The 26146-nt window shown below is 34.4% G+C and overlaps 4 protein-coding genes across 4 annotated transcripts; 2 read left to right on the forward strand and 2 right to left on the reverse strand.

Moving 5' to 3' along the window:
* On the forward strand, positions 1 to 25696 carry LOC109602910 (serine/threonine-protein kinase S6KL). Its single transcript, XM_049961264.1, has 7 exons — positions 1 to 259; positions 325 to 434; positions 1092 to 1444; positions 1502 to 1609; positions 1671 to 1829; positions 3844 to 3932; positions 25084 to 25696. The coding sequence occupies exons 1-7, from the start codon at positions 179 to 181 to the stop codon at positions 25396 to 25398; spliced, it is 1215 nt and encodes a 404-aa protein (XP_049817221.1). The 5' UTR covers positions 1 to 178; the 3' UTR covers positions 25399 to 25696.
* Positions 1791 to 3774, forward strand: LOC109603855 (autophagy-related protein 101). Its single transcript, XM_020020366.2, has one exon. It carries the CDS (start codon positions 1936 to 1938, stop codon positions 2590 to 2592), a length of 657 nt encoding a protein of 218 aa, XP_019875925.1. The 5' UTR covers positions 1791 to 1935; the 3' UTR covers positions 2593 to 3774.
* Positions 5446 to 8883, reverse strand: LOC109603813 (uncharacterized). Its single transcript, XM_020020323.2, has 3 exons — positions 8781 to 8883; positions 6314 to 8727; positions 5446 to 6257 (listed from the first exon to the last, which is right to left on the reverse strand). Exons 1-2 carry the CDS (start codon positions 8855 to 8857, stop codon positions 6588 to 6590), a joined length of 2217 nt encoding a protein of 738 aa, XP_019875882.1. The 5' UTR covers positions 8858 to 8883; the 3' UTR covers positions 5446 to 6257; positions 6314 to 6587.
* Positions 8964 to 12875, reverse strand: LOC109603843 (neurofilament heavy polypeptide). Its single transcript, XM_020020355.2, has 2 exons — positions 12794 to 12875; positions 8964 to 10535 (listed from the first exon to the last, which is right to left on the reverse strand). Exon 2 carries the CDS (start codon positions 10532 to 10534, stop codon positions 9377 to 9379), a length of 1158 nt encoding a protein of 385 aa, XP_019875914.1. The 5' UTR covers position 10535; positions 12794 to 12875; the 3' UTR covers positions 8964 to 9376.
* Positions 25697 to 26146: the final 450 nt, after the last annotated feature.

The following is a 26146-nucleotide window of genomic DNA, read 5'->3' on the forward strand; positions in this document are numbered from 1 at the left end:
CTCTTTTACACCCGCACTCAACTAACGGACGTTAAACAGAGATACAGTGTCGACGTGGGGATGCGTTCTTGTCGATCGGAAGATTGACAAAAGTTCTGTGCATCGAATTCGGGAGGTCGTTGCGTTGAAATGTTAAATTTGGCTGCGCCACGGAGCCCCAACGCACGCACCACCGTTCATGGGCAATAAACAAACAAGAGAGACAGCAACGAGTACCAGTGTGGACGGTAACGTTACGCGACAGGACCGTTTGGAGAAGGTGAGTGTTTGTGCGTTTCCCGTTCTGTTGTTCGAAGTGCGTCACGTAAAAATTTCGTTTGTCAGATTCGGGAGAGCGTCAGCGCGAGTTTCAGCGCTACATCGTTGGGCAGCGTCAGCAGCGGACGGTCAACGTGCAGCGCTTCCAGGCCGTGGTCCAGGGTGTCTAGACGTAGGTATGTGCACGCGTTCACGAAGTGATCGCTGATTGTTGGTTTTGTGTTTGTTTGGGTTTCGGAACGTGGTATGTAGGTTAGGTTGCGTCAGCATTTTAGTCATTTTCTACCTGGGTTCTTTGTTCTGTTTGGGTCAGGTAAAAATTTTAATGAGGGTTTGGACATGTTCTGATACTTCCTTTGTTTACATCTGGACAATGTGTCAAAGTGACGTTCGTATAATAGCCCTTGCTGCCAACCTGAACATTCATGCAAAACAGCTTAATAAATGTAAATTTGTATCCTTTTAAATTAAACTGTGTTTCAAATACCAGTTTATCACTTATTTCTTGATGTAAAATTAAAAATTTAACCATGAAACATATAAAACCCAAATTTCTTTTTGTTTAATTTTAAAATTTTGGTATATCATTTCAAAAATGAAATATAAATTAGGAAATTGTGTAGAAGAATGTGTTCTAAATTATAATGTACAGCTCAGATGCAATTTTTAAAACACAGGTATTCAAATATTCAGTCACCCATTTAATTGAATATTTAATTCCAATAAAATAAATGTATATTTTGGAAAATTGTGTTCTATTAAAAGAAAATTTTTATTTAATAAAAATTTAACTTGAGTAAAATAAATAATCAACTAAATTAACGTTTTTTAAGGTGGAAGGAGTCCACATTAACTCTTCCGTACGAGAGCAGCAAAACAGCTTGGCCGGTTACACAAACAGAATCTTCGTTTTTGCCAGAATTTCCGATCACAGCCACCCATAACGAGAAACGTTTCGAACTTGTGAAGGAAGTCAGCAAAGGTGCGTTTGGCAAAGTTTACAAGGTGAACGATTTGGAACGGGAACAGTCGTTTGCCCTTAAAGTTCTCTCCAAATCTAAGGTGATTAAGGACAATTCTGTGCAGCAAGTTAAGGACGAGGTGCAGATTCAAAAATTGTGCGGACATCATCCATTCATTGTTGATTGTCCATTGCACTGGCAAAGCAGAAAAAGACTTTATATTGGTAATTTAATTATTGAAACATGTTTTTTAGATTTACTGATTAGTTGTTATTTTTTAGTTACTGATTTTGTGAATGGTGGAGAGTTGTATGATTTATTGAAGGCCTACGTTACGTTTCCAACTGAGTTGGTTAAACTGTATGTGGCTCAGATAGCACTGGCTTTAGGTGGGTTATTCTTTGAAATAATGTAGTGAGACATTTGTAAATTCGCCAAATTAATTTATAGATTTCTTGCACAACGCGGGCGTGATCTACAGAGACCTGAAGCCGGAAAACGTACTGCTGGACGATGATGGCAACGTCCAACTGATCGATTTTGGACTATCCAAGTGGTTAAGGCACGGCGCAACGACCAAAACAATCTGCGGAACGCTCAGATACATGGGTATGCTACTACAACCACACTACTAGACACAAGTATCGACAATTTCGCAATAACTAAAATAAAGCGGGATTTAATTATTAATTAACGATAAAAAATAATTAAGAAAATGAATGCGAGATCACAGACTTTCGAACTGTCGGTGGAGGGCCGACAGGCCGACGAGGTAGTGACGAGCCTCTTCCACACGATTCTATTTCACCGTTCGCTCGGCAAATTCATGTACAACGGCGACGAGTCGTATTCGGTCGGCACTGTCGGTTACATGGATGTTGACTGTGACTTCATCGATCTCACTTACGTCTGTTGCTCATCGGAGCGCCTGGACAGTAACATAAAGAAGGAGATCAGCGGCTTCAGCGACCAGTTGCGCGGCAGCGATTGCTCGGGAATGGGCCAGATCACCCTCGAATTCTTCCAGAAGAAGCCTCGCGCCTGGTTCACGCCCGAATGTATCAGCTGGGAGGTGTGGACGGTGCGGCTCGAGCTGATCTCGCTGAACAACGAGGGCGAACGGCAGCTGTGCAGGGAGAAGGTCAGTGAGCTGCTCGGCGAGAAGATCCTGTACATTGCGGAGGTGATGAACAGGCACGACTACCTGCCGAAAATGCCCAATCAGACGGAGCTGGATTACATTTTCGACACGTCGTATGATGACGTGCAGCCGTACTTGTTTAAGATTAATTACAATTTATCGGGACCGTCCACTAGTTCGTCAGTCGGCTCCACCGTGAAGAAACTGATCAGGGAGACTCTGCCTTTTTAAATTTTTTTTCTTTCATTCGAATTCCGGTCTTCAATTCGCACGATTGAACAATCAAAAGCATCACAATGTACGAGTCGACGTTCTTTTGACTTCTCTAATGTTTTTTTTTTTAAATTAGTTTAAAATTATCGTTTAGGTGTGCATGCGTTTATTACACAAATACTTATTTCGTCTCAGGTAGATTTAGTTTTGTATACGTTTTCGCGTTTACGTTTTTCTTGTAGCTAATTTTGTACATTTTTTTTATTGTTTGGGCGGACCGCCCGAAATTGATGTGATTAGATTTAGTCGGACGGTTCGATTCGTGTAGTAATCTTAAGACGAAATTAATTTTTAATTGCAAGACGTCGAAATTTATAGTTTTTAGGTTGTTGGACGTAGTTTATTTTGTTAAGACAGGACGGATGAATTAAAATAATTACCTGAAGTACAAAACAGCACGTTTACAATTTGTTTTTTTTTTACTTAATTTAATGCGGTGATGATAAATGCAATGACATTGTGCTCTGTGTTTTAGTGATTTATAAATTTTTCGAGGACGGACTGACGCACACAATCACATGGATATTGGTGCGTGCCGAAGGAACAATTCGGCGAATGAAATACCATTTTTTATTATTAATATTATTATTATTACAATTATAATATAATCGATCTTGTTCGTCCTAGTCAACAACGTTCTCGCCGAATTGGCCCCAGTAATTGTGTAATATGTCGGTCTGTTCCATTACGTGATAATTATATAACGAGGATTGATTCCGCGCTTCTCGATAGATGTGATACGGGAGTACATGTATTGGATTAATTATAGTTTTTGATGAGCGTTTCGGCACACACATTCCAAAATTTTAAGGATTGTGCAAACTTTTCAACATGCTGTCTTAAATGTAGTAAGTTTTCTTGTTAGGTTCGATTGGTGGTGAGAATATAAATATAATAAAAAGGATTAAGAGATTGATCGAATTGGTTTGTATTTATTGAGTACGCGTGCAAGAAGTCTTGTAATTTGCTGTTCTATGCGGTTTTATTTGTCACGAACTTTTCCCAAGCGTTTTTATCAATTAAGATCTTATTAATAAACAAGAAACATTACTGTACATACTTGTGAATAGTCTAGTAATATATAAATATATAAATGTTGTGATTTTGAGTCATAAATAAAGACTTTATTTATTTTACAAACGTGTTTTATTCAAGTTGCATGCAAAATGAAGACATTTTTCGGAGTTACAGGTAAGTTATTTGTTTCAGCTCCCGAGATTCTGGAGTTGCAACCGTACAACCACGCGGTCGATTGGTGGAGTTTGGGCGTTTTGGCTTGTCTGATGCTCACCAACAAAGTAAGTTCGAAAAAACATATCGAAGTCTTTTTGTTGTTTTAAATGAAGTTAGTGTTTACTAAGTTAATACGGAGTGTCACAAACTTATGGGGATGTAATATGGTCTAAAACATGAAGATAAACGTTCATTAACGTAGGACAGTTATTGATTTCGGTGATACCAAGAATTATCTCATTTAACATATTATTATATTCTGTGAACTCCTTTTCAGTGTTACAAAGCAAATTTTAAAGAGATGTAGGTTGGACTAAATATGAAGAATAGCGTCAATTAATATCAGTAATTCTTTTGTTTTGGAGATACCAAGGATTATGTTTTCTAACACCTTACTACATTGTGTGTATTTTTTTACTGGTACAAATGGATTTAGAAAGGACTAAAATATGAAGAAAAGTGTTAATTAATATAGGCCAGTAAGTAATCAGATTGGGAAATATTACAAAGAAAATCTTTAAGGGGATGTAGGATAAACTAAAGTATGAAAAAAAGTGTTAACATAGGTCAGTAACTCATTGTTTCGATGATACCAAGGATTATTTTTTGTTATGTATTCTCAGTATGTTTTTTACTGTTACAAAGTAAACTTTGAGGGTATGTAGAAAGAACTGATATTTCAAGAAAAGTGTTAATTAACATAGGTCGAAAATACCAAGAATTATCTATTTTTTGACGCGTTACCATAGTGTGTACTAAGAATTTTAAGATTATGTAAAATGGTTCAAAATATGGAGAAAAGCTTTAATGAGTATAGGTCCACAAGTGATTTTCCGAGACACTAAAAATTAGTCCATTTTGTCGGATCCTGTATTTAATTTTTATCTTTGGAATCTCCGAAACTGAACATTTACTGATTTCATATTTAAAACCTTTCAAATTTTAAGACACACGATGCGTTTTTTATAAAACTGAAAAAAACAGTATGATAGATATATTGTATATAATTTCTGGTATCATTTATTTGCAGACCCACTTTAACTTTTTCATATTTTTGTCCATACTTTACCCCTAATTCTTTATATGGAAATGATATTGTTTACAATAGAAATAAATAAAAAAAAAACTAATTGTTGATATATAAAAAGATTGGTAAAGGTTTATTGTTGTAGAAAATGTGGCTAGTAAGAGAGTAGAGGGAAAACCCGGTCTATTTATAGCCGAATCACCACCAGGTGAAAAAGTCGCGGTGCCCGATTAAGTTCTTAAATGATCCCCGTGCCGGTTCGCGCATCGTTTAACGACCGTCGTAAATGATTTTATTGCGCGCATAAATTCGCATGCTATAAAACGGCGGCGTGGACATCGCAAAAACATGTTCGGTCCACCGGAGTGCCATCCGGTGGCTCGTTCCTTTTTTTCCCCTGCCCATCTCGCGTGTGTGCGCGCTTCTACCTACCGTGCAACATTCCGCAGGTCCTTGACTCCGGGTCCTGCTCCCTCGGCCTCGTCTTCTTCAAACGATGCTCTAGCCACGCTAGCGCGCCGCCGTAAAAAAATAAAATAAAACACCACAGGTACATTTCGATATTTTATTTAAGTTTCAAGTGTGCCACAATTTACCCGTGTTCACCTGTATTTTAACATTCTTACTGAAAATCCTCGACACCATGGTCCTGGTGTTGCCGCGTTCCGCTTTCGTTTCCTCCATGAATTCCGTCGAGAACAAATCGTCCAACTTCTTGCCCTTCGGTATATGATCAAGCATCGTCAGTTTTCCGACCCTCCTCTTGCTGAACTTGACTGCAGGTTTCAGCTCGTGGCCGCAATGTTCGTCGACTTCGGCGAAACGCACCCGTTTCTTGCACCCGCCAGATCTAGTTTTCAAACTTGAGTTGAGTTTTTGTCCTTCCAGTTTTTTGTTCTCTTGCATTTTCTCCTTGATCGTCTTCAAAATGTGCATATTCTCTTCGCTCAATGATTCCAGTTTCAATTTGTTTGAGGCGTGCTTTTCGCTGAACAGCACTTTCCAAACTACTTTGTCGGTTTTGAGGCCTTTGTAACCGAAAATTAAATTCGTACCGGTGGTTGAGTCTTCATCAACATTCCGCTCCTCCAAATACGACACCAATGTTCGTTTTATGTTCGGAGTGTTTTCTCTCTTGGAGTTGCCCAAAAATATAGATCTGATTCGGTCCTCCCTAGATAATGATTTTCTTAGTGATCTCTTAACGATTTGAGTTGTTTTGTGGCCACACAAATTGAGTTTTCTGAGGGTCTTAAATTGGTTTTCCGTTTCCATAAAATTAAACTTCTGAACAAGGTCCTGGATAATGAGCAAGAATAAAAGTGACGACAAAAACAACAAGGGACCTACCAAGCTGTAAAACCTGAAATGAATGTGAAATATAACTGGCGCATTCGCCAAAAATAAAATATAACTTACCCGAGCGCATAAAATACAATGACCAAGAATAAATTTGAGGCACAGATCGATATTATTGATCTAAGAACCCACAAGCAGTTGCATATTGAATTTGCTGCAGATTGCATCCTTCTTGCGTCGCTTTGTCGTGGTTTGCTTATCCCGACGGTGGCATTTTAACAAAAATTTCGCATGATTTTGATTAATGAACATTCCAAAAATACATGATCAACATTTTGTCAGTTTTGGCATTTGATAGATATTGATAATGGACATACGTTAACCTTGATTGTTTTTATATGTTTAGACGTGAGTGATTTTGGAGTTTATTGATTTTTAAAAAGTTCTTGTTCCGTTCCTGATTCATCACAATTCGTAACCGCTCCTCCATGTGCCACTCTAGTAGTTTCTTCTGCTCGTCTTTGATTTCCTGGTAGATGTCTTGCAACGAATCTCGACTCTCGATTCTATAGAACATGTCCGACGATTGTTTCTTAATTAATTTGTCTAAAATACCCTCGTACTTTTTAAACTTGTCGCAGTTTGTTCTGATTTTCTTCAATATAACTTTCGGACAGTCAGCGCTCTTTCGTCTCCTAACTGGTCCTTTTTCATCAGGTTTCTGCGAAATTTTTTCTTTGGCAATGCTGGCCCTCTTGGGTTGTAGATCTAGAGTGATTTTGACTTTTTTTGGTGTTATTACTTCTCGTTTTGGCATGCTTTTACGTTTCGGTTTCGGTTTCTCTACGTTTTCCTTCAATGCTTTGCGCTTAGGCGATTTTGGTTTCGATTTCGTAACTTTTTCATCGCGATGTTTCACTTGTTCCAAATTCGTGAAGGTCCAACTTTTATAAACATCTTGTTTCTGTTTAGGAGGCGGTTCATCTTTTTTCTTAGACGCACATATGGTATTTCTACGTTTCGGTCTGTTAGCGTATTTTTGAATCAATCTCTCGCTGACATCTGTATCAGAAATTGCTTCATTAAGATTTATTATATTTGAAGTTGAACTAGGTATAGGTTGATATGTTTCCGAAGGTGTGGTGTGTTTAAATTGCTCTTCATCAAAACAATTGTTGATTTGTTCCAAATTTTGTCTTCGATGTAGATTTGATTCTTTGTTTATAATAGAAATATCAACATCTGAATTTAATCGTACTTTCACGATGGAAGTAACCATGGACGGACAAGATCCTGCGTACTCCGTGGCGAAAACTGAAGCCAGATTCAACAAATGTTGAACGCCGGGAACGTTCTGGTTCATCATGTTGTTCATTTCTTTGACGATTGCAGTTTTAGCTGGCAAAAACAAGTTCTTTATTTTAATCAATTCATCGATCTTCTCAAATTTGGGGATAGTAAACGGTTTCATTTTCTCCCACGTCACAGTCATTTTCGATTGCAGTCCTTCCAGTGTTGGCGACGATCCGTTTTTTATGTCACTGTTTTCACTACTTTCCAATGGTAAGTTTAAGTACGACTGTAGCGATTCTAATGTTGGAGAAATTGGCTTTAATCTGTCACAATTTTCGTAGTTTTCTATAGATTGTAATGATTCAAGAGTTGAAGACTGATTTTTGGTGTCTTCGGTGTTTTCTATGTTTGAAAGACTAGTTAGATGTAGTAATTCCACACATGGTTTCTGTGTTTCATCTAAATAATCCACAGCTCCTAATGGTATGCTTGATTCCTCATTTACTTCTTGATTCTGATCATTTTCTAACGGTTTATTAATAATTTCTGTCGATTTCCATGTAGCTGTATTATTTTTTTCGTCGAGGTTAGTATTTTTCTTAGGCTTACTAACTAATTGAACTGTTTCAAAATTTGTCATTTGTTTTTGAGTTTGGTTGAACTGCTCTCGAGCATTTTTGGATCGTAATGACATGGAAGCCAAACTTCTAGTTTGAGTCATCTCTAATATCAGCTTATTTGATTGTTCTGCTTCCAAAATAGAATTAAATTGTGTTGCTTCCTGTTCAACATTTTCTTTTAATTCTTCTGATCCCGAAGTAGAAGCCACAATATTAGGACTATAACTGTTTGTATCGTTCGACGAGTCTTGGGAAGAAATCGAGTTCATTTCCTCGTTTAATTTCACTGTCGAGGTATTTTTGCCAGATTGAGGGCGTTTTTTCCTTATCAAGGATGGATTCAAGGTTGGAAGTTGAATTTTGGATAGTACTGTAGGGAGCATTTTTAAAATTCCTGAATCTTTTAAAGTTGTGACACCGAATAACTCATTAGACATAGTTATTTTTATGTCTGGTTGTGGGTGTTTTCGTGTTTCTTCACCGTGATCATTTGGTTGTTCTATAGCCTTGTCCAAATTAATTTTTGGTGTTATCGTTATATTGTCGGGTTGTGAAAAGCTATTTTTCTTTGATTTTTGGCTAGACTGATTCATTTGTAATACTTGCAAAGATGTGCTGTCTCTACAATCAATATTGTGTTAATTTTGATAGATTGATGGCAATGGTTTACTTACTCGAGGAACGGAGCAACCATACGTAGCAAGTTTTGCCAAGTATTTTCACCATTTTCGTCGTAATTCATACTTTTCATAACTTTTACTAATAATTTAATTTAGATCATCGTGACTTTGACGACTGATTGACAACTTAACCTATCGGTAGTACAACAATGGTGACAACAAATAAAACAATGTAAATATGTATAAAACTTTATTGAAAGCTTTAAATACATAGAAATAGATCCTTACTAATAGAATGTATATTAAACACTGCGTGATTTACTTAACTGTACCAAATAGATCCAACAATTAAAAACATTACGTCATTCGATCTGTATATTTCACTCGATATTGACAAGAAAACAATGACAAAAATACAAATAAAAAAACAACGGTTTTTACAACAAAACACGACGACTTTCGTATTTACGATCTGTAAAATTGAGCACACATAAATAATATTTAATATATGAGGTCCGATTGTCCCGAATGTTCTACTGTTGTGTTTAAATAATTATATTTTTTAAGTGGACGAGAACACAAGGGCAAGCAAACCTCCTCAGTCATTTCGTTTTTAAATTATTAATAATTAAAAAAAACTGCACGACGATTTAAGAACTTGCACTTGGTTCTGGCAATTTTTCGGGCAGCTCCTCCAGTTTCGGTTCGTCCTTCTTCGGTGCCTCCGTCGCCTTTCCATCTTCAGCTTTCTCTTCCAGCTTAATTTCGGGCTTCACTTCCGCCTTCTCTTCCAATTTGATCTCAGATTTCAATTCGGGTTTCGCTTCTACGATTGGTTCGACAGGCAATGCTTCTGATTTTGGTTCGGCAGGCTTCTCTTCCGGTTTTTCCTCTTTAATTTCAGGTTTCTCTTCCAGTTTCGGTTGTTCTGGTTTCTGTTCAGGTAGTGGCTCTTCGGACTTGGCCTTCTTCTCCTTCTCTTCCGGTTTGGCTTCGGCGATTGGTTCGGCGATCTTCTCTTCCGCCTTTTCGGCGATAGGTTCTGGGAGGGCTTGAGTGGTTTTCAATTCCGGAACCTTTTCTTCGGCTATGGGAGTCGCCTCGACTTTCTGTTCGCTGGGTAGTACGACCTCCTCTTTGATCTCGGTGGCAGCAGCTTTCGGTGCCTCTTCGATCTTCGGCAACTCCTCGGATTTCAAAGCGGGAAGTGCGACCGGCTTTTCGACCTCTTCGGTTTTTTCAGCTGGAATTTCGGCTTTCACGGCGGGTTCGGCGGCTTCTGGCTTGATCTCTTCGGGAATGGATTTTACTTGCGGTACCGCACTGTCAACTTTGTCCTCGACCGGCGCGCTCTTCAGTTCGACCTTCTCCTCAGGTTTAGCTTCAGCGATTGGTTCTTTGAGTTCTTCTGGTTTTTGTTCCTCGAGAGGTTCCACTAATTTGGGTTCGTCGCGTCTTTCTTTCTTTTCTAGTGGCTCTTCTTTAGCTGGCTCTTGTGGTTTTTCTTCAGCTTTCACTGGTTCCAAAGGTTTTTCTTGTTTTTCTTCGGGTTTTGGCTCGACAGGTTTCGGTTCTTCAACTGGTGCTGGTTTTTCCGACACTTTTTCAGCTGATTCTTCAGAGGATGAACTCTCGTCCGATTGTGGTTCACTTTGGAGGACCTGTTCCAGTTTCTTCTCGGCGGGGACGGTTTCTTCGGCTTTGGCGACCGAACTGTAATCCGTTATGACTAGAGGTGTGCCGTCCGGATTGTCCACGGGGTACGCAGCGGCGGCCGCCACCAAAACAATAAGCGCCAACAATTTCATCCTGTAACAAACAACACAACCGTCTGTTAGTTTTTTAATAATTTACACAAGTGATGATTTGTACTATTTTGAGGCGCAAGTAACTCGCTAATTTTGAAAAGGATCGCACAAAAGACTTGTCATTTCTCACATCCACAACCGGCGCATTCGCCAGAAACCAAACGATTGTTGTCTTTGTGCCCTGATAACAACGAAATGATCCCGCAGCGTCGTAAAACCGATTATTTAAAACGTTACACAACATATGAAACCGTTACACAGTCACCTTGACAATCTCGGCGGCGTAAAAAAGGCGCGCGATCTCGATCTCCTTCTTCCCGTCATCATTCAATTGACGCGGACGAAATTCAAGCGCAATTATTCAGTTTGTTGACCCGCGAAACATTTTTAAATGAAACAAAATGTAACAAATCTCAAATAACGAATTGAACGAAACGCTGGATGCGAGTGGAGCGAGACAAAAGCGTTTGAGCTCGGGTGGGGCTGTTGAACCCCCATCGGCCCGTAACCGGTTGCATCATTAAAACACGATGTTATAGAGGCGATCTAAGCATCGTTTCTATGTGTCTCGGCGGTTCGCGAAAACGGAATGAAGAAAAAAAAAAGGCTGAGGTACTGGTTTCTCGGCCGATTGGGAATGCATCTCGTTCGCGATCTTCTCTTTTCTTTCTTCGGTGGTTGGCCGTTTCGATTTTTCGTCATTTACATATTACAATAAACTTTCGCTTTTTGATTGATTTTGTGCGGTTATATAAAAACCGTATGCAACCGGTAACATTTAGAAAGATGCATCTTATATCATCCCATTATGCAAAACGGTCAAAGGTTAATAGAAAATTAACATATGCGTGTTTAACTGGGAAAATTGAATCGGAACTGTTATTAATAATTATAATCGTGCCTAATTTTAAATCTGTTATAACTGTGAAACTGTTAACAGTAAAATCGCGGGATCCAAAACAGTTATAATAGTTTTGTAATATGTTGTCTGGTAATGGTTAATTTGTTTCCGTTACAAAAGGAAACGCGATTAGTTTTTGGACGGGATTAGAATAAGAAATTACCGGTTTACGCCCTTTGAATTGTAAATTTATCACGTTTTGCGCGAAGATTTTTGTCTTTTCGCCGTAACTTTAGATGCATATGCAAAAGTTTCAATAATTTTATTTGATTACGAAGAAAAATTTTGATTTAATGAGGAGATTTTAATGGTCGATTAGAAAGGAATATTTGAAATTACGGAATTATTCAATTTTTTAATTAAAAAAATATAAAAAATTAATAATTTCAATTAATATTTGCTTGTTTGATATTGTATAATGTCATCTATTTTACAAACAGTTGTTTTATTCCTGATAATAATTTTTCTTGAGAAAATCTCGGGATTTGTACATGAAATAAACCATCCTATAAACTAAAACTTATTAACTAGTCGATATTTAATATTATTTACACATTTATACACAGCACACATCAACCATAATTTTTTTACTTTTTATATAAATTTATTTCATGTTTAAATTCCCGAGATTTTCTTAAGAAAAATATATATATAAATATATACTATTAAAAATTTCTAAAACATTTTTAGCAATTTACACAAAAATTTTGAAACTGTGTAATTATTCAAAAGAGATCAACAGCATACCAAAAATATTAATTTCCTTTTTCAAAATAGTTTATAATCAATAAAAAAGTAACAAAAAATAATAAAATATGGAAAAATATTGTTTATAAAGAAGATTTAAAATATTATTACTGCTGAACTTTATTAAAAAATTCAACAGACTAAAATTTTAAACATTTAATTTGTTTTTGCTAATATTGAATTAATATAAATGTAAATCATTAAATCTAAAATACAAAATAAATTGATTACATATTGTACATATTAAAATTTTTTATAAAATGTTGAAATAAGTTTTCCTCGAACTGGAAAAATAAACGTGTAATAAAATTGATACGGCTGAGTAAAATGTATACCAATTAAATATGCAAACATAAACTAAGAATTATAAAAAATAAATACGCCTTCTGCAAAGAACACGCATTCCGCACAGCCTGCAATAAATAACAAAGCATGATGCAAACACAGTAACAATTACCCTTGACTAAACTGACTGAAACACTTATTCTAACAGCAAAAAGAAAAAATAAAATACACGCGACTTAAACAAAAATGGTAAAAAAAAATAGTACCACTATTTTGAAATGGAAAATAAAAGTCGTGCACTCACGATCACATGCGTGCGGACCTACCTTAATGAGTCAATAATAAAACTTTGCACTTGATTTAAATTGGTTTAGTTGTGTGGATTAGCACGGCACTAGTACACAAAAGAGTTTGCCAGCACTTGGCGCATCTATGGCTTATATAGAGGCCCGGCGCCCCACCACAAGACCGGACCGACGAGGGACCACCGTTCTATGCCACATTTGATGGGTGAATCTTCTTCTCTGCCAACACACACGGCACATCTCTTATTTAACACAATATTTTCCTTTAAAAATATTTTCGAAACTATTTTGGCTGTGGAAAATGTCTTTATACCAATAAAACTATTCGTATTTTTTAATCCCAAAAATTTGATGGTTTTGCTGACATTTTATATTATTCTTAAGTACATTTTGTTACTTGTTTTATTTATTGTAATCATTCGCAACTTTTTAATATATTTTTACGAGTGTAAAGTACAAGAAACAGAAAATTGTTGTTAGATATATTTTGTGTATATTTTTATATTAACAAACTTAAGTGAAGAAAATTGCTGAACTAGAAAATAAAACACACGTAACAATAGAAAAATTGCAAGCTAAGTTATAAACGCATGAATTCAATTAATATGCTGACTTTAAGAAGTTGATTGGGAGGAAGCAAAACATAAATTTGCTCATTTAATTCTCAATGAAATTTGTTTACTACCAAGGTCAAGTACATGCATTTACTGGAATTGTAACAAATAAAATGTCCCTCGCGAAATGATTCGTTTCAATAAAACTACAAACACGAAAAAACGGTTTTAATATCATGAAAACAAGTTCGTTCAAAGTCGCTTGTGTTTTTGATGGCGAATGCGATGATCAAATGCATGTTATTTTGTTTAACATTTCAGGAAATCATTGACAAGTTAATTTGTTTAAACTTTAAATGTGGCATTTGACTGTGTTCGTGGAGTTTTACAAGGATGAAAATTGTTACTAACGTTTCAATCTCAAGAGCTAATGATCATCACATATTATACGTTGGTTTTTACATAAATTTGTTTGCTTATCTATATTCGAATGGTTATATAGGGATGAACATCGGTATAAACGTTTCAATTCCTAGAACCAATAGCAGCATAATTTAAGTCGGTTTCCAAATAAAACGGTTCAAAGGTGCAGTTTTATTCACAAATCAAATGTAGTGTTTGCTTGCATTCGAGGAATTTTACAAAGATGAAAATTTTATTAATGTTTGAATCCTAAGAACGTATAATTCAAAGATATATTTTGTGACAACAAAAATGTGACTATTGTCTTTGTTCGTAGGGTGAAAATTGTTATTTAGTACCAAGTACCTATGATAATATAATTTAAGTTTGGTTTATAAATAAATTTAGTAACAAATTACACTTAGCACTTGTCTCTGTTCGTGCAGTTTTGCATGGTTCAAAAAAATTATTAACTTTTTAATCCAAAGATTCGATGATAGATAGCATTGTCAATGTTAGTTTCCAAATAAATTTATGTTAAAACAACTCAAAAGGCACATTTTTACTAACAAATTAAATGTTATATTTTTCTTTGATAATGGATTTTTACATGTATAAAAACTTTTATTTGTTAATAAAGAAAATATGAAACGTTTTTCAATCTCAAGATCTAATAATATTATAAGTTGGTTTATAAATCAATTTATGTTAAAATTAAAAATGATGTGTATATGTAACATTTCAATTTCAAGAACCAAATATCCTATAAGTAGTAGGAACTTATGTTTTTTACTAAATTTATGATAAAACAACGCAAAAATAAATAAATTTTCGACAACAAATTAATTGTGGTAGTAATTTAAATTGTTATTAACTTTAATTCCAAGAAGTTCGTTTCTAAATAAATTTATGTTAAAACAATTCAAAAACACATTTCGAACAACAAGTTTCTGTTTTGTCTGTGTTCGTGGAACAAAGATGAAAACGTTTCAGTATAAAGAATCATTGGTCGTATAATATAATTGGGTTTTTGAAATAGTTTATGCATATATATACCAACGAACACAAATCAAATGTGGAATTTGTGTGCCTTGGTACATAAAGGGAAATGTTATTAACGTTTTAATCCCAAATGACCAATGATAGCAGAATTTAAATTGTTTTCTAAATAAATTCATGTTAAAACAATTCGAAGACAATTTTGGCAACGAATTATCATAAAATTTGAATCAGTTTACGTGGTTGCCACAAACCCAATTATCCTCTTATCAGAATCTTCGACCTTTTTTCAAATCAATTTTTTACTTAACAGGTAGTTTCAGTAATTGAAAATGTATGTTTTTCGACCAGGTAAAATGGCAAGAAACAATCTAATCAGTCGAGATTATAACTTCCTGGTAGTTAAGGTAAAAATTTTAAAACGAAACCAAAAAGTAAATGCATTAAATTCACACAGTTTTAAATTGAGATTGCGTGCGTGAGATTGAAGACCGTAATTATGGTGAATTGAATTTATTATGGCAAAGCAGACAATAAAAATGTCTTCCTTAATAAAATTAAGGAGTTATTATTCTATATGCATAAAGCCTTCGGGCTGCATTCAGTGCATCACTCTTGATGTATGACACATATAAAATTATTTGTGTGTGTGTGTGTGTGCAGATGAGAAACATATTTAATCATTTTATTTATTATTATTGTTGTATGTGTGTGTAATAAACTGTGCTGAAGATACGGATCGGAGTTATTGTAAAATTCCACCTTGATGATGAGATTACCGCACTCGGTTTATAATTAAAGATTACCAACACAAATTAGAAAATTTATTGTTAATGACGCCGTATGAAATGTTAATTAAAATTTGTAATTATTTTATCCAACACACTCATACAACTCTTAAGTAAATTGAATGTGTTTCGGTAATTTTTCTCAATTGCAAAAACGCAGGAAATGGCTCAGACGAAAAGGCAACTCGTGCCCTAATTCATCCTGCGAGATTTCGTTTTCGGGAAACAGTGTCATTGTCAAGGACCCGCGACCGTTGAATACGCACGACGACATTAAAAGGAAACGTGGTCGGGCTCACAAAATGCACTCGCATGGGCGTAGGATCACGCCGCTCGATTCGAATTGCACGCGCACATTGAAAAAATGATTTGCAAGTGATCGTGCGTCATTCGCAGCACACCCAGAATTCGTAACGATGGATTAAACTATTTATCGATCGGATTTGCGAATAAATGTGCGGAAGTGCCTTTTGTCGATGGCTGATTCACTGATGAAAATTCGAGAAAATCTCATTGATTAAACTATTAGTCATTGTAAACGATTGTTATCGCAAACACGGAAATGTCGTGTTTAATTGTAATTATCATCCGCCGTTTGTGACAGCGATGAAAAACTGACGCGTTTTACAAGACAATCGTTTATTAGCGCAAAAATCAGCCAAGGCTTTGTTTTTAAAATGTAATTACTATTATTAAAATTTGATTACATATAATGTAACACTTCTACTATCGTGTACCACGTAATTATTAATTCTAAGGTTAATCTGTGCACTTTTTATTTCTAAGAACTACTTAAATTTGTTTGTTCTTACGTCTTAAAGTATTTAAGGACATCAGTTTAAACAAAACACTTAAAATCATTAAAAAAATTATTACACACCATTAAAGCTCTATTTTCTATATTCAAAAAGAAAGAAATTTTACTCATGAAATTTGAATCACGTGAATCAAGTGATTATGTACTTGTGAAAGTGTTTAAGGACAGGGTTGAAAGTTGCATAAAAATTTTAATCAAAAAGAAAAAGAATACCCTTAAAATTCATTTACATTTGAATAGTCCGAATTTGAATTATACGAGAATAATTTGAATATTGCAATATTTATATATATGCTCAAAAAAGAGTAAAAAGTCACAGAAACTGTACATCGCGATAATGTTCGAATTCAAATCGAATACTTTGAATGTGAATTAAATGAGAATAATTCGAATATTGGTATATTGGAACTTTTAAATACACATTCGGAAACAAACGGGAATTATTTGAATATTTCAATACATGGACTTACATCCGTCCAAAATACCTGAAGTGGTTTTTTGGACGGATGTTTTGTTTTATTTTATAATTTACACAACACATTTTACTCATTGGTAAGAAAATTATATTCAGAAAAATAAAGAAAATGCTGTATATCACGATAATGTTCGAATTCAAATCGAATATTTTTAATTTGTATATTGGAATATTGGAACACTTAAATACATATTCTGAAACAAACGGGAATTATTTGAATGTTTCAATACAGAGACTTACATTTGTTCAAAATACCTGAAACGGTTGAAAATTTTGTTCGAGTTCAAATCGAATATTTTGAATGTGAATTATTTAAAAATAATAATTATAATAACTCTTATAATTCTTATTTATTTATTTTAGTATTTTAAATAAAAATTATATACTTATTTAAATATTTGAATAATAATGCATATATGCAAATAATTGAATATTCCATGAATGAGATTATTTTGAATCTTTTAATACAACTAGAAAATTTGTAAGTTGGAATAATTCTGTAATAATAAGTTTGTTTTGTTTTTACTTTTTAAAAAAATTTCATTATTCAATAATTTTATATTTGAACAAATATATTAACATAAATTTATATAAAACACTTGACTATGCACGAAAAATTAGTAGAAAATACTTTTAAAAATTGAAGCACATAGATAAGAACTATGAGTTGATATTCAATAATTATTTAATTTAAATTTAATAAGTCGTATTTGATTTCTAGAATATTCTAAATACGATAAATAGTAAATGGGAATAAACGTTGGTTTTACTGCAATTTTAAACAATTTGATTATTCAAATATTGAGTATTGGTATATTCAAATAACTCAAATATTTATTCTGCATAATTTTAAAAATTACATAATCTAATCATTATTCACACATTTTTTTTTACTTCTCACTAAATTATTTTGATATTTCAAGTGTTTATTAATTATTGTAAATAAAATGTAGGTTTTTCGCATCTTTATTTACTGCAATGTTCCAAGCACATAATCATAATTAGAATTACAAATAATTGGATTATTTACACAGAGGTCGAATCAAGTACGATTGAAATGAAATTAAAATTGTAATTCTAAAAAATAAGTTTATGTAATTTAGTAATTGTGTATGCTCAAAGTGTACGCCTGAGGTTTGAATCTACCAGAAACGATTTATTTCTGTTACCGCGAAAAGAATCATAGTAATTTAACCGCGATATTTAATTTTTTTCTGTTTTACACGAGTAATCGTAACCATGAAGAACAGATGTCCCTTTTAGATAAACGCTTTATTCATAACTATCCTTGTGCAAAATTATCATAATGCTTATATTCTTCTCTCGGTAATTGTGTTATTTTAATGAAATGTTACCCTACACTCAATTACACACGCAAGTGACATTGAATAAATCACATCCTTTCAATTTCATTCATATTTATTTCCTACAAATCAAATTCTGTTCCGTCGCCAATTCGTTCATTGTTCTCGCAGCGAGATATGTAGATGTGGAACGTTCTAGAAGAAGAGCTCGACGTAATTATCTTATTTGTGCGACGCGATAGGAATGTATTTATCCCATTTAGCAATAATACGGTTACTACACAATGTCGCCGGATATCCGAAACGGTTTAAGTGCATCTAATTCATCCGACTTGTCAGCGGGGCGAACTTTTAAATTGCGACCACTCTAAATTGATCTCGGTCGGTGCCAGCAAAGATTTTACTTTTACAATCGATTTAATCACGAACCGAGACAATGAATATTATTGATACGAAACGAGTGGTTATTTAGTGTAGGTCATGAACTGGATCAACTGAAAAAAATTCCGGTCGGACACGTTTTCTACCTGAATTTGGCAGAAATGTCGACTCAATAACTGACCAATTTCGTTATCTGTTAAGAATTTCAAGCATTCAACGTTGTTATATTGTGTGCGGTTCAAGTTCAGATCTGGAGGTTGTTCGCAACATAAACCCGAAGGAAATTCATTTGCATCCTATTATCTATAATTATCCCGGTAAGACTGATCATTTTCATCGAGTCGAGCACCTGTAATTTACGAAATAAAAAGAACCTAACGAGCAAACGATCGGTTTTCGTGCACATGCCATTTCGGTACAAAAACGACCAAATGCAGTAGGTGTAGCTGGTTAATTGCGAGAGAAAAACCGCATGTAATTACATGGTGCCCGATGCAAATGCATTTCCTTCGTCCGAATCGTAACGGAGCATGGCTTTTTTTGACGCCGCACCGACAAGTGTCTGCACCCAAAAGCTGCTCAAAAGCAAACCTCTGAGATTGTCTAAAATGCAATGAAATATATTTTTTAAGTGGAAAAATATCTGAATGATCAGCACCAGCTAAAAGAAAGTCACTCGGATGGCAGTGAACTTAGTCGACCATCGAATGCATCTCAAGAGATAAAAATTTAATTTGGTGATGGTGGTAGAAGTGTAATAATGCATGTAATTTAATGAAATCTAAATTTAATTCATCTAGCTTATTTTTTTTTTCTTTTTTATAGACATTTAATTTAAAATTAATAATCAACATTTCACTTCGCACATCATTTATACTTCGAACATTCTCCATATGATAAAATTTTATTATTTTCTTTATATATACATCATTAGAAAAAAGCCTCACCAAAAGTCAATTTCAGAGGTTTACCAAAATGCAGTGAAATATTATGTATTTAACATAGAATTTGAAAAATGAGTACCAACTAAAAGAAAATCACTCAGATAGCAGTGAACTTAGTTGATCATCGAACGTTTCTCCAACAGTACTCCAGTGGCTTTGGCGTGTAGATACGATTTACACAGATATAAATTTAATTCGTCGATGGTAGTAGATGTGTAATTAAATATAATTTTATAAGATCTTAATTAAATTCACCTACGTGTATTATATTTTAGGTATTGTGACGTAAGTTAAATAAGTACATTTTCACCTAAATATTTTAATGTTCCCATGAAGAATCTTTAAAATTTGGGGAGTGATATAAACTTTCAAACATTCTCCAAAAATCGTGTGCAGACAAATCTTTTCCATTTTTATTCTAAATACATTTTACAGCGATTTAAATTTTATTTTTCTATAATATTTGAGATTTTTATCATAAGAAACTTATGTTAATTATGGTTTATATTTTTATTTCTAAACTGATACATTTAACACTTGTTGTAAATAAATGACATTATTCAATATTAAGTTTTAAAATTAATCTATATAAGGTGTGTTAAATAATAATGGTAATAAGGGGAACAAATCTTTATTATTGATTTTAGAATAATAGTTGATTATGCTTTATAAATATACAAAAATTGTGAAAAAATTTTATATTTAAAAAAAATATATTACTTAATGAAATAAATTAAACGATATAAAATACAAATATATGCAAATAAGCCAAAGTTTGTAATCTGATATACTGTTTATACTCGTCATTATTCTTTTCTATAATTATAATAATTAAATTAACTATGTATATCCAAGTATAAATTTTCACTACATATTTACTCAGATTTATCTTGTAAGTCAGCGACAATGTTTTAAGTCTAATCTTATTTGCTTTGGTTTTAATATTGAAATTTACAATAGGGATATACCATAATAAGTAGAGAATTATTAAATTCCGATACACTTATGCAGTAATCAGAATACATATATTTAAAATTAGTAAGCCTTATTCATTCGAAACAATTTATTCTTTTTAATTTATAATAGGTAATTACGATAGCAATAGTGTTTAATAAAATAATGTACTTAAAAATTAAATATTATTGAATTATTTTTTTTCTTCTGTTCGAATAAATCATGGCAAATATCTGAAAGTATCAAGTAAATTAACGTACCACTTCTTATAATTATAGTAATTTTTAGTGTCAATAAAATCACAAATTCAATTTTGTCTGATGTATGTATATTCGCAAATGACAACACTCAGTTATACACTTTTAAAGATATTTTAATAAGTACTAATTTGATTGTGAGGTCTAATGTATTAACTTAACCCCGTTAAGTCATTAGTTGATGTTCTCAAATATTTTTGATTGTATAGTTTAGTCGGTCATTTACTACTGTTTAAAAAAAGTCATCTTAAGTAAGATAAGTCATATTGTAAGTCGACTATGTGAAAAGACATTATTAATTAAGAGTTACATTATTTAAAACTAAATAGACACGTTACTGATAGAAGTTTTAAATTGTTAGTTTAAACCAGCAAAAAAAAAAACAGCTAGAAATAATTTATATTAGCTTATTGGTCCCAATACATGTGTGTATGCCGTTTTTGTTCGTTTCAATTCCAACCAATCGATTTCGGCCACATTTGGAATGATTTGTTTTATAGAACAGAGGAGAGTAGAGGTAGAGGATGGCTATGAAGTAGAAGAAGCAGCAACCCGGCCCTGAAGACACCGGACGATGGTATCGCGATGACCTTGTCGGGTCAATGCTACCGATCGCGGCCCCCGAGCTCTCGGACCCTCTTCCACGCGATCGCGGGCGCGGAGCCCCCTTCGGGAGCGCTATATAAAGCCCATGTCTGCTTGTCGCTTCTCGGAAATCGGTCGATTTATCCGGCCGGCCACGTAGCCATTGTCCGATTTCTTTCTACGATTCTGGCTACCAGTTTTTCCCGGCCGGCGCGCCGGTCTATTTCGCCCCATTTCACCCGCGAATCAGCCCCGATTAACCACATAGCAATCATTACTGGTTTTGGTTTGTTTTTTATCGATGGTAATTGCCGGCTTGATGTCGCTATCGCGGACGGAAAAACGACCAATTCAACTAATTACGACCTTCTTGGATGCTATAAATAGGTTTAAATGCGGCGCATCCTGAAATTACATTATTAATGCATCTTTTCCGCGGAATCTCATGCAACAAAATTCTATTTAATTGCCAACCATTAAACATGCCAATCGAAAAGTTTTTTGGGCCACATCAAACACATGTGGTGTTTCGAAAGGTTGTTAAACTGCCAACTATGCGAAACGTAAAAAATCCATTTTGCACGTTCATTATAACAAATTGGTAACAACAGTTAACCACCTTAAAAATACACATTCATCCATTTTAATACAACACCAAAATCTTATTCATAGACCTGTTCATAGACCTGAAGCTAATTTATTATAATTTATATAATATTATTTAATACAAATCGACTTTTAATTGTACAACAGTAATTTGCATGTTTCCTGCTTCCGTGAAAATTTCAAAAGTGCAAAAAATTCGTCGGTCACCATTAATTTTGTAATCCGAAACTGGATCCGAATTGGTGCCCGGGACCAGTAATGCCTACATTCCCCACGTCTGCGACGATTTTTGCTCCTTTTTTCGACCACTCGAGCGCTTGCTGAAGGTCAATAGGCCACAAAATATTGTTTTGGGACCAGGGACGTGCCGTAGATATTCTCGCCGACCGCACATAATCGTTATCATTGGCAGGTAATTGCAGTTGGAAACGGTGAAAAGATGAGGCGACCGGGGCGGCGCCAAAACTGGTACCGAGGCGCCAGTCGTCGCAAAAAAAGTACGATCTTATTATATTCCTCCGCATCATCGATGTGACGTAAAAATCGCAATCGACCTTCCCGCAATCATCGTTATTATCGTTCGCCTCGTTTCGCTTAGTCTGTTGAACAAGCTCTTCTATCTACCATCAATTTTTGTTCTTCTGGACATAACGCATTTAGTAAAAAAAATAATTCGCTTAATTCCATACAAAGCATCTGGTTATAAATGACATTTTTTCCTGCTGAATACAGACGGATCAAGAGAAGTGGACCGATAAAATAATCGGATCGCACAGGATGCTCGGAGTCTGCCTCAGGAGCATCGACAGAGGATGTGGCGTGCCTTAGACGCCTTTCTATTTATAGTTCGCGCGGAGAGGCCTGCGACCTTAGATGGCCTTAGGCCATCCATGTATCTGTTGCAAACGGCTCCAAACGGACGCAAACGATTCCTACGAATTTACAAAAAAAGTCTCTGAAAGCAAAAGATTTTGCAACGAAAAAAGTGTGGCAACTCGACCTAAAAATATTGACATATCGAATCTTCCCACAATTATTATTGATTACACAACGAAAATCTAAACGTTTTATTATGGTTGTCTCTTCCTCTTTATGGGACCATTATAGTTCATGGTAGTATGTGGAAACTATATAAAAATACAATCCATCGATTATTATCGCCTTGATTCACATTTTGCTTTGTAATTTTTAGTTTTGGCAACGGATAATTGTCGTCTTACACAACATTAACAAAAATTCCATCATCACAGACATATTTCCTCATGATTCAATCGCGGTGGAAAATTGTTGTTCATCCTTGATAGTATTGACAAACAGTAATGATTCACCTTGGAAAAGGAACAATCATTCAAAATGCCGGAATCGTCTTCATCGATTTGAATAACCGTTAGGAAATCTTCGGAAGACGCAATTTACATCTGAATTGTTTCTTAAAATAGACGAATTCGTGAACCAAATCGTCAATTGGGAACTCTTAACATACTTTAAGAACTGTTCCACATGCAATTGACCTAACTGCAACTCACAACTTTTGTTCTTATATGTTTTTAATAATTTCACACGTAGATTATAGGAAACAAATATATATAATTAAAATCATTAACTTCTGACCCAGATCGTAAGAGTGGCAGACAGAATACTGAGCGGGTCTTTGACCCATTGCAACACCTGAAATCCATCAATTTTAATTGTACAACCGAACGTATCATTTACTCAATTCATCTCGGAGACCTTCGTAACAATTGCCTTCATATCTTTTCAATTATTTGCTTACAAATTATAATCCCCGCTGTTCCTCATTAAACAACAATAAAAACCACTATTTGTAAGTTTTAAGTTATACGTTTGCAATTTTTGTTGTTAAAATTGTAAAAACGTTGATGTCGGAGATTTCCTTGTCATCCGGACAAGTGAATAGTGGTTTGTGGCGCGCTGGAGGCGATTTGCGAGTTGAAATATGTGTAATAACATGTCAAGGATGCAGGGGCACACCAATTATTACATATGAACCGTCTCTGTTGCGTTTCGTTATGCATTTATTCAATCGCCGCGGTCGGTTTGCGCTTGTTTGACTAACAACCTGCATTTCTTCCAATCACCATTACCGTCGCCGTTTGTAGTTACCAACTACTGGTTTTTGTAACGAATTCTTTTTCTATCCGACAATAACCAAAAGGAAATTTTCCAATCGCGTTGTACAGTTAGGATGCACCGCACCTACGGACATTTATTGCCCAACCGATGGCAAAACCGATAGATATTATCTGTCGGCAGCGCCTCATTCAAATGCCGATCGTAAATAATTCCGATGATGTGCTTAATGGAACATGAATATCTCTGGCGTCGATCAGTTCAAAATTTTTGCCGGTTCCCGTTAATTCGATCGGCACCAAAAACCCAACACGTATGTCAATCATACAGATCATACAAGAAAACAAAAGAACCAAACAACCTAAGAAATTGTGGTTTGAACTCGTCGTACTCATGGTAAACTAATTAAATCCATTCCTGGAACTTATCTAGGCATAACAGTACAGTTATCCGATGGATTTTTGCGTCAAGCACCCAGAGACTAGATGCTAATGCGTTCCGCCATAAATAAACCGATACAGTTTGTTTTACAAATAACCGCCCATAATACATGTGTCCAATTAAACCATTTACATAAATTATTGACCAGATCTTAATCAAATAAGTTTGTGCATCCACAACCTCGATTCTGTTATGAAAAGTTAACGCTAGCGCACCGTTGGAACACTCCTCCAGCAACGTCGACCATTAAAAAAATTAAAATATTATCACCAGGAACAGATCATACCAACCAGGAAGCCGATTCGATTATATTCCCCTTAAATCCATGAATAATTAACTGACATGAGACTAAGGAAACTTGATTGGAACACAAATGGTTGTACCAACAGTGCGGTTTGAGCAGTAGAATGTAACCTGTGAATAGAAAAAACTGAACGATACGACATCAATCTACACAACAACCGTTAGTCATTTTACTATGTCTATTTTAATTTCATAGTATTCTAATTAGCGGGCTAAATATAGACGCTATTCTATCAAAATATTGCGCAATCACCTCGGAGATTTTAACGTCTGCATCTATCTATGATTGATTACTTATATTATATTTGATTTGTTCTTGTCTTAAGGGCCGAAATACCGTTGCTCAACAATCTCGACTATAAATTGATTGTATAAGATATATGAGATTGATAAATTTCGTTTTATTTCAGTACCCCGGGGGAACGATCGACGAATCAACGAAAACGTACAGGGGCCAAAAACCTGGAACACTTCCAACCAGTGTGGATCTGGACGTTCCCAGCAAAGATCTCCTCATGAGGTTGTTAGAAATTGAACCGACAAAGAGATTGAGATCCTTGAGAACGCTGCAAACAATAGCGTTTTATAAGGATTACAATTTTGATCATGTAAAAGAGAAAATGATCAAGCCCAAGGAGTTGCTTATGCAGTTCTATCCGAACGGCCCGCCCAAAAATGAAGATTTTTATCCGGATTTTGATGAACTTATGAGCGTTGAAGTTTAGTCAATTATTTTGAGCCTCAGATCAAACGAATTAATAGGAATATACTTAGAACAATTTTAAATTTAATTTATTTAATACCAAAATTATTATTTTATTTAGTGTTGTGTATTAACAATCATTTGAAGTTTATATAAAAGATTTGAATCTCTCCAAGTTGCTCAAATGTACAATTATAAATCATACAATTGCAAATTTAAAACATTTTTTTTTAATTAAATATGTTGATTGGACAAAATATATTTTTTACAAACCTCCTTTATATTTGGTATTAACATTATTTTGTAACTTTGTTTTAAAATATTGAAATAAATTTTATCTTACATGTGAATGTGTGTTTTTTTTATCCCTATCATATTTTTTCCCACATCTAAAGCTCATCTAGTTACCTCGATATTTTTTATTTCAGATTAACAATTTAACTGTTTTTAAATAGAAATTCGTTGTGAGTGTTTATTAATTAGTATTAAAAATCTTAAAATGTTTACGTAGTTATTTTCCTATAATGTTAATTGCCCTTCATTTTTCAATTTTATACTTATTTTATTTGAAGATTAATTAATGTTGAATCTTATTTAAAACTTAAAATAGCATTTTCCCACATCATTCAAAGTTGTTTTGATATTTTTAAATATTAATATATTACTGATTTCTAAGATGTAGATAATTTTGAATTTAATTGTCAACTATTAAACACTTGAATGATTTTTAATAATGAACGCTTACTGATCAGTATTAAAGATGTTATGTT

This window comes from Aethina tumida, chromosome 1 (assembly GCF_024364675.1).
Source record: "Aethina tumida isolate Nest 87 chromosome 1, icAetTumi1.1, whole genome shotgun sequence".
NCBI classification, from domain to species: domain Eukaryota; kingdom Metazoa; phylum Arthropoda; class Insecta; order Coleoptera; family Nitidulidae; genus Aethina; species Aethina tumida.

Excerpts from the sequence above, each read along its gene's own strand:
- LOC109603813 (XM_020020323.2), bottom strand. The coding sequence starts at position 8,857 with ATGAAAAGTATGAATTACGACGAAAATGGTGAAAATACTTGGCAAAAC. Across the intron at positions 8,728-8,780 it reads ATGGTTGCTCCGTTCCTCGA|AGACAGCACATCTTTGCAAG; the intron begins GTAAGTAAACCA and ends TATTGATTGTAG.
- LOC109603855 (XM_020020366.2), top strand. The coding sequence starts at position 1,936 with ATGAATGCGAGATCACAGACTTTCGAACTGTCGGTGGAGGGCCGACAG.
- LOC109602910 (XM_049961264.1), top strand. The coding sequence starts at position 179 with ATGGGCAATAAACAAACAAGAGAGACAGCAACGAGTACCAGTGTGGAC. Across the intron at positions 1,830-3,843 it reads CGGAACGCTCAGATACATGG|CTCCCGAGATTCTGGAGTTG; the intron begins GTATGCTACTAC and ends TATTTGTTTCAG. Across the intron at positions 3,933-25,083 it reads GTCTGATGCTCACCAACAAA|TACCCCGGGGGAACGATCGA; the intron begins GTAAGTTCGAAA and ends GTTTTATTTCAG.
- LOC109603843 (XM_020020355.2), bottom strand. The coding sequence starts at position 10,534 with ATGAAATTGTTGGCGCTTATTGTTTTGGTGGCGGCCGCCGCTGCGTAC.